At 34.2% G+C, this 14,588-nt stretch overlaps 3 protein-coding genes across 3 annotated transcripts; 1 reads left to right on the top strand and 2 right to left on the bottom strand.

Moving 5' to 3' along the window:
- Positions 1-4,213: 4,213 nt before the first annotated feature.
- HELRODRAFT_179786 (hypothetical protein) lies at positions 4,214-5,208 on the bottom strand (the record flags this gene model as incomplete). Its single annotated transcript, XM_009028577.1, has 3 exons — positions 4,214-4,485; positions 4,709-4,888; positions 5,124-5,208. The coding sequence occupies 3 exons, from the start codon at positions 5,206-5,208 to the stop codon at positions 4,214-4,216; spliced, it is 537 nt and encodes a 178-aa protein (XP_009026825.1).
- A 1,850-nt stretch (positions 5,209-7,058) lies between these two features.
- On the top strand, positions 7,059-10,446 carry HELRODRAFT_155224 (hypothetical protein). Its single transcript, XM_009028576.1, is given in 11 exon segments — positions 7,059-7,205; positions 7,225-7,226; positions 7,539-7,561; positions 7,835-7,845; positions 8,248-8,279; positions 8,404-8,482; positions 8,895-8,977; positions 9,255-9,306; positions 9,481-9,518; positions 9,672-9,951; positions 9,965-10,446. The coding sequence occupies 5 exon segments, from the start codon at positions 8,428-8,430 to the stop codon at positions 9,759-9,761; spliced, it is 318 nt and encodes a 105-aa protein (XP_009026824.1). The 5' UTR covers positions 7,059-7,205; positions 7,225-7,226; positions 7,539-7,561; positions 7,835-7,845; positions 8,248-8,279; positions 8,404-8,427; the 3' UTR covers positions 9,762-9,951; positions 9,965-10,446.
- A 337-nt stretch (positions 10,447-10,783) lies between these two features.
- On the bottom strand, positions 10,784-13,891 carry HELRODRAFT_179784 (hypothetical protein; the record flags this gene model as incomplete). Its single annotated transcript, XM_009028575.1, has 5 exons — positions 10,784-10,979; positions 11,252-12,237; positions 12,630-12,762; positions 13,043-13,290; positions 13,394-13,891. 5 exons carry the CDS (start codon positions 13,889-13,891, stop codon positions 10,784-10,786), a joined length of 2,061 nt encoding a protein of 686 aa, XP_009026823.1.
- Positions 13,892-14,588: the final 697 nt, after the last annotated feature.

Genomic DNA, 14,588 nt, shown 5'->3' with positions numbered 1-14,588 from the left:
GGTGGCTTTTCCGGCGGAATCACCGCGGCTCGTTTTTCTATTTTCATTTAAATTAGTCAAATAAATAAGATTTTTCCATTTCATCCATTTTATTCAGGTTGAAGCTTCCAAAGAAATTCATCGTGGAAGATGTCAGGCTACGTTCGTTCATTCAGTGGCAAAGAAGATACGCCTGGCTGGGATACGTTTTATTCTTTTTTCTCTGTTTTTCTCTGTAATTTAACATTAGGTAAGAATGCTCACACGCACACGCACACACACACAATTACATTAAGTAGCTATATAGGTAGGTTAGATAGGCCTAATTTTAATTGTAGGTAGGAAAGATAGGAAACATCCAACACTAATGTAGTTGAATAGGTAGGCAGCGTAAGTTTATCGCTTCTAATTTTTCTTGCACCCACATTACACGCATCAGCGTAGTACACACACGCACACAATTGCATACATAAACACATGTGTTAGTATTTGAGCGTAATTTTATTTTCATTACACATTCTAATTTATTATTACTAAGGTTGAGAATAATTTAATTTCATAGGTAGTTAAGAGCAATAATGTAATTCTAGGAAAAATCTTGTAATGTAAATTAAAACGTTGTAAGTGTATCGATAGGTAGGTTAATTGTTAAGTTTTACATTATCATTATTATGTTGGAGCCCAAGGCATTACGTAGGTGGTGGGGTGGGTGCCGAAAGGCCAATGAATTGGGCTCTTGAGTGTTGTAATTTTAGGTAAGCTAGGACCGTAATGTAATGAATAGGTAGGTTGAGGCTATGTTGTAACACATACTCATTAATAAATTTAGGGTTTAAGTTTTATATTATTATTACTAAGTTGGAGCCCAAGGCATTAAGTAGGTGGTGGGGTGGGTGCCGAATGGCCAATGAATTGGGCTCTTGAGTTTTGTAATTTTAGGTAGGCTAGGGCTTAATTGTAATGAATAGGTAAGTTGAGGGTACGATAGCCGATAGACTCTGAATTTCGAAGTCTGTTGTCAGAGGTAAGCCTTGGTGGCCAGTGGTGTACCGGCAATGGTTTACTATCCGGACGGCAATGGTTTACTATCTGCACGGTAATGATTTACCATGCGGCACGGCCATAGTCTACTACCCGCACGGCTTCCGGACGGCAAATGGTTTACTATCCGCACGGCAATAGTCTACTATCCGCACGGCAATGGTTTTCTATCCGGTGCCCTGGCTGTCGGTGAACCTCTGTGCAAGGAGGGAGAATGAAGGGGGACTTTCGACTATCGTACCATTAACAACTTAATATAGATTAGTTAAGGTAATTGAATAGGTAGATAGGATTATTTTTATTTAGCAATTTGAGATGCAGGCACCGCTAAGCTTTCTGATAAGAATTTTTTCTTTCTCAATTCCACGGGCTGTGTTTCAACAACAATCTCGAGGAGGACTGGCACCACTTTTGGAGGACAACGTAGGAACCGGACCGCATTCAACATTCTGCCTTTGTCGAATGGACGACGGTAAGTTTTTTTTATATTTTACTCTCTTTATTATTTTAAGATATTATTTGTTTGCCATTATTTTCATTTTATAATTTTTTGCTTCTAAAATTCTGACATACGCTAATAAAAAAATTTGTTTACAGAATGATAAGAGGTGGGCAGTGGTGGGAGTCAGCACGTTTCAGATGGTGGTCTCATGATGATTTAAGTATGATGATGGTGGTGTAGGAAAAATCAGCTCGCTGGCTGTTCGGATGACATCTTGTGTGCCGACTAGATGGTGGTGGTCGGTGCAATGGAGTACAGTAACGACGATTTTTGAAATAAGGTTTAGTTTCGTTTTTTTTATTTTTCACATTTATTTATTTTCTCATTCAATTTTTCAAACTATTTAATTGATTCATTATATTCATTCGTTGATTCATTGATTAAATAATTCATTCATTCCTTCGTTCAAACATTCATTTACTACTACGCTAACAAAAAATTTTGTCTACAGAATGATAAGAGGTGGGCTGTGGTGGGCGTCAGCACGTTTCAGATGGTGGTCTAATGGTGATTTACATATGATGAAGGTGGTGTAGGAAGAATCAGCTCGTTGGCTGTTCGACTGACACTCTGCAGTTCGGATGACATCTTGTTTGCCGATCAGATAATGGTGGTCGGTCGGTGCAATGGATTACAGTAACGACGATTTTTGAAGTAAGGCTAAGTTTCGTTTTTATTTTTTCTTATTTTTGTAATAATTGATTCATTTTATTCATTCATTGAATCATTGATTGATTAATTCATTCACTCATTTATTCATTCAACCATTCATTCAATCATTCAGTTAATCATTTATTCGTTCGTTCCTTTGTTCCTTGATTTACCAGCACTTTAATAAAAAAAACTTGTCTACAGAATGGTGGGCTTCAGCACGTTTCAGATGGTGGACTCATGATGATCGTTCCGATGACAATTCGAAGTAAACAACAACAATAACAATAAAATATTAACGGGAAATTTTTTGCCTTCGTACCTTAGAAAGTACTCGAACAAATAATTGGAATGTTTTGGATTGAATGAAGTGGATTGTTATCTCAATCAGATAAGGTGCCTATTGCTTTTTTCCAATGGCTGAGTTTTTATTTTAAAAAATTAATTTTTTTTCAGATTTAGTGTCTTTCAGTATCTGGTCAAATTCACGATGCGTGTCAAATGATGGTCGGTGCAATGGAGTTCGTCCGTATTGAGTGAAGAAGTTTCTGGAGAGTACACACGCGCATATTTACACACACACACACACACACACATCAATACAAGACACACATACACAACATCCATCATTCGGTGTCGTTGTTGTTATGTTTCTTTTCAACTTTCTATTTTCTTTACCGGACTTTAATTTAATTCGTAGGTAAGTTAGGGATTGAGATGAGTTGGACAATCGTAGGTAGGCTAGGACTTAACATTAGTTAAAAAGTTTCTAACAAAAATTTTTTTTCAATTAAATTATACAAAAAAGGCAAATTAAAAACGTAAAAATATGTAAAATACAATATCTAAAACGTAAAATTCCTAAAACTTAAAAATACAAATTTGTGGGAAGGTGAGATGAGTTAATCATTATAGGTAAGCTAGGGCCCTGAGAGTAATTTAATTGTAGGTAGGTGACTGACTACTAATCTTACGACATTTTACTATTTTTGTGTTATGTGTTTGTTTTTGCTTCACACCACCACACCAACAAAACATACTGAATTTATTTTCGTCGTCGACTTAAATTTTACTTTTTTAAACAATTTTTTTAATAATGTCTTTTATTTATTCATTAAATGCTGACTGCTTTCTAGTTTATTTTAATTTGGTTATATAATTTTTGTATATTTCTTGACTTACTTTATATATACATGTATAAATAATATCTGTTTGATTTAGCCATTATGATATGCTGTGAACTGTTCTTAATAAATGTTCACGTTGCGTGGTTTTTTATCCTTCGAGAACTTCTAAGGAGTGCATATGATAATACAAACAAAAAGTTGATTGAATGTTTGGAAGCCGCTGGACGATATAATTAGATGGATGTTTACTCTGAGCTCTGACATATGTTTTAAGACTTTTAATAATTTGTTTTTGACGTTTAAATTTTTAAATTGTTTCAATGAAATTTAAAAACAAAAAATCATTGTGTTGAATTTTTTTCGAAAAAAACATCTAAATCGAAATTTGGAAAAAAGTTGGAAAAGGCTAGTTTTTATTACTCGAAATGGAGATTTTGACGTTTGTTTTGAAACACTAGATGTTGTTTTTTATTTTTAGAAATTCTTTATATTCACAATAGCTAACAACTTAATTTGTGTCTTATCTATTTGTTTTTCTTATCATCATTATTGTTATTTTCAACATACTACCATGCGGTGTCTGGCTTCCTATATAATTTGAAAGGTCACATTGCTTACCATTACTACACTACTTTTATTACATTACTTTTATAATATTATCAACAATGTTATCTATATTTATGTACTATATTATTGTTTAAACTGTTATGTTAAAAATAAGTTTTAAAGAAGACAATTGTTGTCCATATGAAATGAAAGAAAGTTTAAACTTTAAAGAGTTCGTGCTGGATTAGAGTTAGGGTCCAATAAAATCAAATAAAAATAGCATGGTATTATTGTTAACGTCAAGAGTTTATAAATATAATGTTACATGAAATTGAAATCGGTTTTTAAAATCACCACCTCCATTCAATCAATCCATATCTACCTCGCATAGAACGCACAGTAGGTTACTGTTTGGCAGGTCATTCCAGTTAGCACTCTTTCTGGCTTTTATGTGCACGAATCCTTCGATTCCGCCGGCATTATCCGGCTGGGTCAAATCCCAATTCGTATACTTCATCGGCAGGTAGACGTCCTTGGATTTCGTCGCATACGGACGCCAAACGTAGGTTAGGTTGGTCGGTGGGGAAAATCCCATTCCCGACGACCAGAAGGTGTATCCGCAGTAGGTCATGTTTGTGGCTGTGAGGTGTTCAGGTGGTTCGTTTTTGTTCGTTCGTTCGTTCGTTTGCTCGTTCATTGCGATATTTTATATAATGGCATGTGGATTAATGATTTTGCTTTGTTTTTTTGTGTTTTTAAATTTACTTATTTAAATTTATATATTGGTTATAAATTTTAACTTTAAATTTTACAAAAAAATCAATTTTTAGTTATTTTCCATTTTTAATTTAAACAAAATAACCTAGGCTAGGCAACTCCATAAAGTTGATAAGAGTTTTTGTATCAGATGAAGACGCAGCAATAACGGGGTGCGAACCCAGAGCGTTGCATGCCAACCTTGAGTCCAACCACGTTGCCTTCTTGGCTATCAGCTTGTAGCACTTGCCGGTTTGGTGATCATACATGAAATCAGATGGACACTCTGTGTTGCATGTGTGTGTATTGTGTTTGCGTGTGTGTGTGTGTGTGCGTTCGTGTGTGTGGTATGAGTGTTATTTTCACGAATTTCAGACAATTCTAGCTAGACAATATATCCTATCAAGAAAAACAAAAAAATACCTGAAAATTCTTAGAGCACCATACAAAAAAAGATAAAAAAAAACGCCATTATACAAGGTATAGACAAGGTATAGATAGACAAGGTATCAGCAACTAACCGGCAGTTTTTCTGAAGGCCTTGTTTAGTGCAGCCAGCGATGGCGGGTAGAGTTGGCAGAGTTTGGCATCATCGTGGAATTCCATGCTGACACAACTTGACACACTCCCACTCACACACAACAGCGCGCATCCGATTATACTCGAAACCGAAACCGAAACTACAGATTCGGTATTACTACTACTACTACTTTTACTAGTACTACTACCACTAGTAGTTAAACCACCACTACTACTGCTACTGGTGGTAATAGTGATTGCGTTATTCTCGGCTAACCAATCGTTATAGGCGTCGAAAATCGAATAAGTTGAGGTTGTGGTCGGTTTCGATTTAACGAATCGAACCGATCTCCAAGACGGAGCCGAAACTGGTGTAAGAGCCGGTATAATTATTGTCATCGCAACATTCAACGTCTGTTGAGTTGTTGAGAATGATATCAATTGATGGTGGGCAGCTTTAAATATTAAAATGAAAATAATTAAAAAATATGTTCGATTCATAACTTAATTATCGACAGATTCACAAATAAAGTTCTCAGTGTATTTAATAACGAAATGATAAATTGTAAAATTTTTCACAAAATCTCATAAGAAATTTTTTTTCCCATAAAGTTTCATCAGCATTAATTTCCTTTACCTGCTCTGACAATACATAAAAACTGTCGTTAAATAGTGACACAACACACATATATATATTTTTATGTATGTGTCGAAGTAGATGTGTGTTTGTCTGTGTGTGTGTGTGTGTATGTGTGTGCCTTACGTGTACATGAGCAATCAATTATTACGTATGTACACGGAATAATAGGGAGCGGAAGCAGGATCAATGAGCTTACCATGTTAATTGATACGTGCACCCATTCAGAATTCATCCTCTTCATGAGAAATCGATATTTTTTTATTGCCAGATAAGTGAATGGAAAAAAAAATTATGGTTTGCGAATGATAAAAAAGATAATTATATTATTAATAAAAATGCTTGATTAAATGAGTGGCAGGTAGTTCTTTATTAAAAGTGTGCATTCATTTATTTGTTCGTTTGTTCTTTCATTCATTTCTTTCGTTCATTCGTTCGTTCTTTCGCTCCACCACGTGACTGTTTGTGATAATAAGGTGGATTTATGATGCAAAAAGTTAAAAATTTTTCTGGGAGTCGAAACCCGGAGTCGGATATTTTTCATCCAACTTCGACACTGGTATGTTCTTTCGTTAGTTCATTGTTCATCCGTTTGTTCGTTCGTTCATTGTCCATCCATTTGTTCGTTCGTTCACTGTTTTGTTGGTTCGTCTGTTCGTTCGTTCAAATTTTTTCCCACTTGGCACCTGTCACAGAATTCTTTTTTGATTAATTTCAGATTAACTATCTGTCAATTTCTCTCTCTCTCTCTCTCTCTCTCTCTCTCTCTCTCTCTTTCTGTCTCCTTTTTTTCATCATATTATTACGTTATGTATGTATTTTATTACTATAGTCGAATTCTGTATGTATCTATTGCGATCTGTATATGTTTCTTTGCCTGTATGTAGGTATATGTGTAGTGTATGTCTATGTGTTCATGTATCAATGTATATTTATGGGTCTGTATCTTTATCTTTTTCTATATCTGTATGTGTATCAGTGTTTCTATATCAGCGTATGTATCAAAGTTTCTATATTAGGATATATATTTTAAGTTTGACATTTTAACATCTATATTACAATATATATATAGTTTGTGTGTTTATGTCTGTGTGTGTGTTTTTGTGTGTGTGTGTGTGTGAAAGAGGGAGAGAGAGAGATAGAGAGAAATAAAGAGTGTGTTTCTGTCTATCTGTGTGTGTGTGAATGTGTGTGTTATATAATATAATATATGGATACGATTTCGATTCACTTTTCCCAAAAATCAAACTTCGTAACCAACTTAACAGAGGTCTGCATTACGCAATAATGGCTAGTGAACATGATGGGGATGGTGAAATTGACGGATTTGCCGGTGGGTACGGTGACAAGAATTACGATGGCGACGATTATGATGTGGAGGGGGATTATGGGGAGGATTTTGCCCCCATTTTGAAAAGTTTGGCGGTTCCTGGGACTAAATATGAATGTGAGTTCTATGTCTGTCTACCTACCTACTATTCTTAAAAAAATTGTAGACAACATTCTTATGTTCTTATAATTAATTTCTTATTTAATTTAATTAAATTAAATAATTTATTGTTGTTTGACTTTGACCGTAATTGTAGTGTAATGTGTAATCTGTATCAAAATCGGTAATTTGTAAGAATCGTAATCATTAATCTTGTAATGTAATGCAATACTGTTCATAGTAATAATTACTTAATTTTTACTCTATTATTTATCTGTTATCATTGTGTTGTTTAGTTTTTGTTGATTAATTAATTTATTTTATGAAAAAAATATTTTTTTGTTTCTAGATCTAGATCACACAGCTGATGTTCAGTTAGTATATATATATATATATATATATATATATATATATATATATATATATATATATATATATAGAAAGAGAGAGGAGAGAGAAAATTCATTCATACATGAAACATGAATGGGTGATTGTTATATAAAATGAATAAATTTTTGTTATTTCATTGATTTTTTGGTATTTCTCTCAAACAAAACTGATAAATGATTAAATAATGTTATGATTTCTTTTTATGTTTGGAAAATTTTTTGTATATTTTGTATATTTCATAAAACATTTCATTTCAGAATCCATGCCTATATCCTTTTCATAGCTTCAACAGCCATTGCTAGCTGAACTGAAAAAAAATTGTTTGATGAGTGTTAATTAATTATGTTAATTAGTTTGGGGGTAAAATTTAGGAAATAAGATAAACTGTATCAGTCTGTGAGAGAGAGAGAAAGAGAGAGAGAGATAAAGAGTGTGTGTCTATCTGTGTGTGAATGTGTGTGTGAAAAAGAGAAAAAGAATAAAGGTGTGTTTCTGTCTGTGTGTGCGTGTGTGAATGTGTATATGTTTGTGAAGGTGTGTGTGTGAGAGAGAGAGAGAGAGAGAGAGATAATTGGTGTGTGTATGTATCTAATTTATGTTTATTATTTTAAATTTTAAACAAATTTTTTTTCCTAAAAATTTTTTTTCTTTAACTCCATCTCGCCAACACGGGGCGACACTTTGGAAGAAGCATTTGAGCAAGTAAAAGGCAAAACTTTACAAAATTTCAAACAGATTATTATTGTATATTAATATATTTATTTTTATTGTTTATTATTATTATTGTTTATTATTATTATTGTTTATTATTATTATTGTTTGTCAGGCAGCTGAGGCTATGTTTGGTTATATGACGGACATTAGCACTGTTGAACAGTGTGAGAGCCAGACCATAGAGGCAGAAGGTAGCCACAATAAAATACAATAATAATAATAATTAACTATAATAATAATAATTAACTATAATAATAATGATAATTAATCATAATAAATGCAATAGATTTTGTCGTGAAAATCGTTGACAAAGATAATTGTGAGGACTATTGATATTATCATTCCTGCTGACTCTCTGTCATAACTGATCTTCAAATGTGTCAAAACCCACACGCACACACAACGCATCACACATGTGATAGCTGGGTCGGGATCACTTTGCATTCGAACCCGGCCACTGTAACAGCAATACCAGCCACCTCGACCATTACACCACTGCCCTGTTCAATTATCACCAGCTATAGTTAATGCTGCAGTTATAATTTGTAACAATGATAATAATAATATTTATTATTATTTTATTATTATTGATATTATAACTAGGTGATGACATGCAATCTCTGCTCTTTCACTTCTTAGATGAATTTCTCTTTTTATTCTCAGCAGAGCCTTTCTTCATCGCTAGGGTTGCTACTGTTTTTATTATTTTTATTTTATTACTATTAATTCATTCATTTATTCATTCATTCATTCATTTACTAGCTGAGTTGGTGCACCTTATTACGCCTATGTATATATATATACCCTTAAATATATATATATATATATATATATATATATATATATATATATATATATATATATATATATATATATATATATATATGTATAATCGATCATCGTTGTCTCCATTTTCATTTATAAAATTATATATCTACTAGTAAATTACCAATCCACTACCAGAGAGTTGAAATTAAAACGTTTGATAGAGAAAATTTCAAAATAGAGGCCGTTGGGTAAGGTTAACTTGCTGTATGATTGATTGATTGATTGGTTGACTGATTGGTTTGTTGGTTGATTGATTAATTGATTGGTTGGTTGATTGATTGATTGATTGATTGATTGATTGATTGATTGATTGATTGATTTTAACTCCAATAACACACTAAATTATATTTTTCCGCATACAGACATGGCGAGCCATTTGACATCGCGAAACATCCACAAGTGAATTAAATTTAGTTTGGGGCACAACATGGCCACATGAAAATTTACAATTTTCCGTAACAATATTCTTACATAAAAATGATTTTTAATAATAATAATTATATCAATAAATAAAATATATTTCTAACTTTATAAAAAAAATTTTCATTCCAGGGCACTGAAGTGAAAGCCATCACCTACTCCAACATGCAAGTCTATGACGAAGAGAATAAGCACGAAGTCTTTGTCATCATCGATATTTAGCGGCAGTAGTAGTACTAGTAGTAGCATTAGCAGCTACAGTAGTAGTAGTGGTAGTAGTAGTTTTCGTTATGACCGATCATTTAGCAGATGATAATTTTATTTTGTTCTGGAGCAGATGTAGGCAAACTACAAAAAAAGGTCGTCGTCGGCTAGAAAATATCTCACAAAAATTCTCCCCCGGGTCAAAAAATTTGCTATTTAGCTACATATGCGGCCCTTCAAAGGTAAAATAGTTCTCAATGCGGCCCTCACTGCAAAAAGTTTGCCTACCCCTGTTCTAGAGCATTCTTTTAGTTTGTCTTTTAGAGATTAATAGTGATAATAGCTATGTTATTATTTTTACTGTATTACTACTAAGGCGTTGGTACTACGTATGATTTTAAACGAAGTCAGTTTTTATATTCATTATATTTTCTCGGCAGAATGACACATTGAAACTTCACAAGAAATTAACTAGTTGAATAATTCACTAATGTTTAATTATCTTAGTTTAATTGATGAAATGTTAGAAATTGTGAAGAGATTCGATAGGAAAACACAAACAAATGAATACTAGTAATGATTATTACATATACTTGAATCAACCAAACTAATTAATTAATAAACTAATTATCTTATTACCCAATTGATACAATTTAAATTTAATAGACAAATCTTATACTTTTCAATAAAGCAAAACTCGCGTGTCCATAAATAAAAATTAAAGATTTCATCCAATGGAATTAACATTTTGCTAATTATTTTCTAATGTCATTTATTACAATTAATAACTCCAGTGTTAGAAGTAGTGGTAGTAGCAAATAAATAGTAGTAATAACCTACTTGTACAGCAGTTATTGAAGAAACTGCAGCCGCAGTAGTAGCAGCCGCAGTAGTAGTGACCGAATTAGCAGCCAGTGGTTAGCTGTAGTAGTGGTAGCAGTAACATATAAGTAATAGTAATTCAAGTAGCAGTAATTATAGTAGTAGCAGTGGTCAATTTTTTCTTAAATAATTTATATTATTTTTCTATTTTCAAAATTTTAAGCGAGATACTGAAAAAATTTGACGAGTCCGTGTTGTTCGACCACTAAAAGTCGGCCGTATTTGTCGACAGCGACCGCTTGCGGCCACTCAATGCCATCCATCTTGCCAACGATGGTCTTTATGTACCTTCCATCCTCTGATAGCAGTACTACTCGGTTGTTCCACGTGTCACTAACAATTATGTGGCTGAATCTGTAAAAATTTATAGGATGGGTTTGTGTTTGAGGTTCGTCGGGATATTTGTTTATACAGTGTGGGAAATTTTTTGTTTGTGAATTGAGAAAAAGTTTATAATTGCATTAAGCCAATTTTGTTCAATTTGTGTGTTAATTTGCTAAAGAAAACAGAGTTAAGAATTACAACATGTACAATGTACTGTAGTTAATAATTAATGTTTATCAACAAATTTTTATTTATTCAACCATTCATTATAAATTACAGGAATGTTTAAGAAAAATTCCAACCTATCCGAGCAAACTCCGTAGGGATGATCCAACTGGTTGTCTCCCGATCCCTGTCCTCCGTACTGCTTCAGGAACCGTCCATTGGCATCAAATATCTTGATGACGTGTTGTTTCCAATCACTGACTACAATATTCCCATTTGGACAGCAGGTTATGTATCCTGCAGCTTCACAAAGAACCGGAAAACTTTTCATTCTTTTACCTTCTTGATCTAGAGTGACAACTTCGCCAGCCATCCATTCAGTAACGAGGATGTCTCCTGCTTCGTTTTGAGCAAGTCCCACGGGTTGCTTCAGTTTCTCAGTCAGCAATCCCACAAACCTCCCATCTTGTCCGAACAGTTTCAAATATTTTTCATCTTTCACTAAAATCTGTCCCGAGTTTCGGAGCCAGAGGACTCTGTTGGGGGACTTCAACTCAGCAGCTTCGTCAGAGAGCATCTTCAATCGACCCTCACTATCAAACACTTTGATCCTCCTGTTGTCCTTATCAACTACGATAATGTTTCCAGCAGCATCAAGGGTGACATCGCAAAGAGCGCACTCCTTTTCATCGTGGGTCCACCGTGCTGAAAACGCCCGGGCCGCGACTGGGACACTTCGGGACATGGCTTCGCCCTCAAACGTCAACTCCCCAAACAGCCTGGCCACCAATTGGTCATCGTCACCTTCATCATTTCCATCGACCATGGCAGCGGCAGGATTCAAACGAGGTTCTTTCCAGGCAGGGGGCATCGGGTCGACGGGCGTTTGAAAATCTTCCAACCTCGACCTCACCTCCCTACTCATCGAGACGAGTTCTTCAGGTCGATCGAAACTTAAGAGAGCTTCAGCGAACGATCGAGCCGACACAGCCGCTTGAAGTTTGTTTCTGCACGCTTCCGATTCGGCCACTAAATCTTTCCGATGTTCTTTCGACATTTCTTCAACTTTCAGCAGAACACTCTCGGCGTAGTGCTGAATCCTTCTGACGACTCTTTCTACGACCTTCGTGCGAGCAATTTTTGCGGGGAGAGGATAGGTTTGAAGTTGATGTTTTAAAAATTTAAATTATATAATTTCATTCTGCAATCATTTTACAATAGCGACTTTAAAGTTTATTTGAAACAATGTCCGTAAAATCGGTTTAAAATATCCGATCAACTAGATTACATATACAAGTAAATTTGCCTAACAAAAGTCAAATAAAATAAGGGTTTCAAACAAAATGTAGTAAATATACAAATAAATTGACGGCGCAACAGTATAATGGTGATGGTGCCTGACACAGACGCTGCAGTGACCGTGTTCAAATGCAAAAAAAAATCCCGCGCTTGTTGTTACGTCTGAGAAATGCTTAAAAAAACTTTATAAGAAATAAAATTAAATTAAATGTTAACTTCTTGAGTTCTGTCATTAATGGCCTTGTGCAACTTCTTCCTTATCTGTATGGTTGATTTTTCTTCAATTTCTAGTGTGGTTATTTTCTCAGCTGTGGTCGTTATGAATGCCCTGGTAGCTGGCATTAGGGATCTTACAAGGCGGAGATTGAGATTTTTATATTTTATTTTTATTGTAGTGTTAATTATATGTAATTATTAATTATAATATTTATTATTATTATTATAATGTGATAAAATAAAAATTGGTCGTAGTAAAATCATCTTCACAAAACTACAAATACATCTTGAAAGTGATTCTACGTTTGAGGTTTTATTTGTTTAAATTACAAAAAAAAATATATAAATCAATAATATTATTTAAATATTTATGAATTTAACAGTGTTACATTTAATACTTTTAATGCACCAACTTGATGTAGCCGGCTTCTTGTTTGGCCTGCTCGGTGAGTTCAATGGCATCATGTTGTTCATGGGCCGGGGTCGTTTTGCAGACCGTACATATGGGGGCTTGGCAAGAAAGGTCACGACAATATAGTTTAAGGGGTTCGTTGTGTTTGCTGCAGAGCAGTGGTTCAAAACTCTCCTTGATCAGCTGATCGTACTGACCACTTTCTAATTCGGACGGACTGACCAGGTGGTGGTCTTTTGTCATTTTTACCTTTTTTTTGATGTGATGAATTTAAAAAATGTTCAAAATTCATTCCTCTCTTGTGATCATACTAATAAAAAAAGATTTTGATGAAACATTAACAAAAAGCAACCTTCAAATGCATAGCACAGCACTGATTACACAGCCAATCAGAACACTCGATGCACTTCTTCCTGGCAGCCCTGCCACTATCACAAGCCTCACATTCAGTTTCCGGGTCTAACGTCTTGCTATGGAAGAATTCTTGAAGGGTTACAAGGAAAATATTGCTCTTCATGGCTCGCACACCGCGTGCCGGGACCACACACTGCGTCTTACAGATGGGGCACAAAAATGCCTCTCCAGGCCCTATCCCGTTTTGAGTAAGGTTCGATTCGAGGCATTCGTAGCAGAAACTGTGTAGGCAAGGCAGCATTTTCGGCTGGTTGTATTCATTCTGACAACACGGACAGTGGAGGAAATCATCTGTGTCGTCGTCATCGCCGTCGTCGTCGTGGTTGTTTTTGTCTACGTTGTTTTTTGTATTGTTGGTGGTGACGGTGATGTTGGTCTCCTCCGGCTGTCTGTTTTTTGTGGAACGTGCGCTTTTAGGGCCGTTTCTGCTACTCATTTTGACTGAATTTTGAAGGACGGGACTACCACGTCAGGCACGTGCAAACTTTCAAAGTTTGTGTGGTAGACTGGGTACGATCAAATCAAAAAACTCTTCTTAAAATTAAATTAAAATTAAATAAGATAAGATAAATTCTTAAGAAAAAAAAAAATTGAGACGATCGGATATTTGAAATTTAAAATAACAATTCCAATTAAATATTTTTTAACAGATGGTTCACGCAAGAAAAAAATTTAAACCTTAAAATAAATGCTTATTCGAAGCCAAAATTGACGAAAAAAAATTAAAATAAACGTGAAGACGAACGAAGCACTGCTTTGTTTGTTGATTTTAAAGCCAATAAAGGTGAGAATGACGCAGGTGAGTAAACTAAAGGTAGACTTAAGTATTGAAAGGCTTAATTAATTTTTAACGTGTCTGTGTGCGTGTGTGTGAATTATAGAGGTTTTGACGAATATGATTTGAATGTAAATATAAGAACACGTCCAAATAATATAAACGTCATCCATATCACAATAATAGTTATTAAAATTATAGTAACAATAATAAATTAATAATAAAATAATATTTCTTGTTTCCAAACAAAATAAGAATAACTATATATATATATATATATATATATATATATATATATATACAGCCAGACATGTAAGTATAGAAAGAATTCATCCTAATCATCATCACCATTACCAAC

The sequence above is a fragment of the Helobdella robusta genome, assembly GCF_000326865.2.
Source record: "Helobdella robusta unplaced genomic scaffold HELROscaffold_56, whole genome shotgun sequence".
Classification (NCBI taxonomy): Eukaryota; Metazoa; Annelida; class Clitellata; order Rhynchobdellida; family Glossiphoniidae; genus Helobdella; species Helobdella robusta.
Note: the sequence above shows the minus strand (reverse complement) of the source record. Positions and strands in the feature narration are given on the sequence as shown.

Bases quoted from the DNA above. Each gene is read 5' to 3' on its own strand.
- HELRODRAFT_155224 (XM_009028576.1), top strand. From the start codon at position 8,428: ATGACGGACATTAGCACTGTTGAACAGTGTGAGAGCCAGACCATAGAG. The intron at 8,483-8,894 runs GTAGCCACAATA...TATTATAACTAG, and splicing joins CCAGACCATAGAGGCAGAAG to GTGATGACATGCAATCTCTG. The intron at 9,519-9,671 runs GTGAATTAAATT...TTTTCATTCCAG, and splicing joins ACATCGCGAAACATCCACAA to GGCACTGAAGTGAAAGCCAT.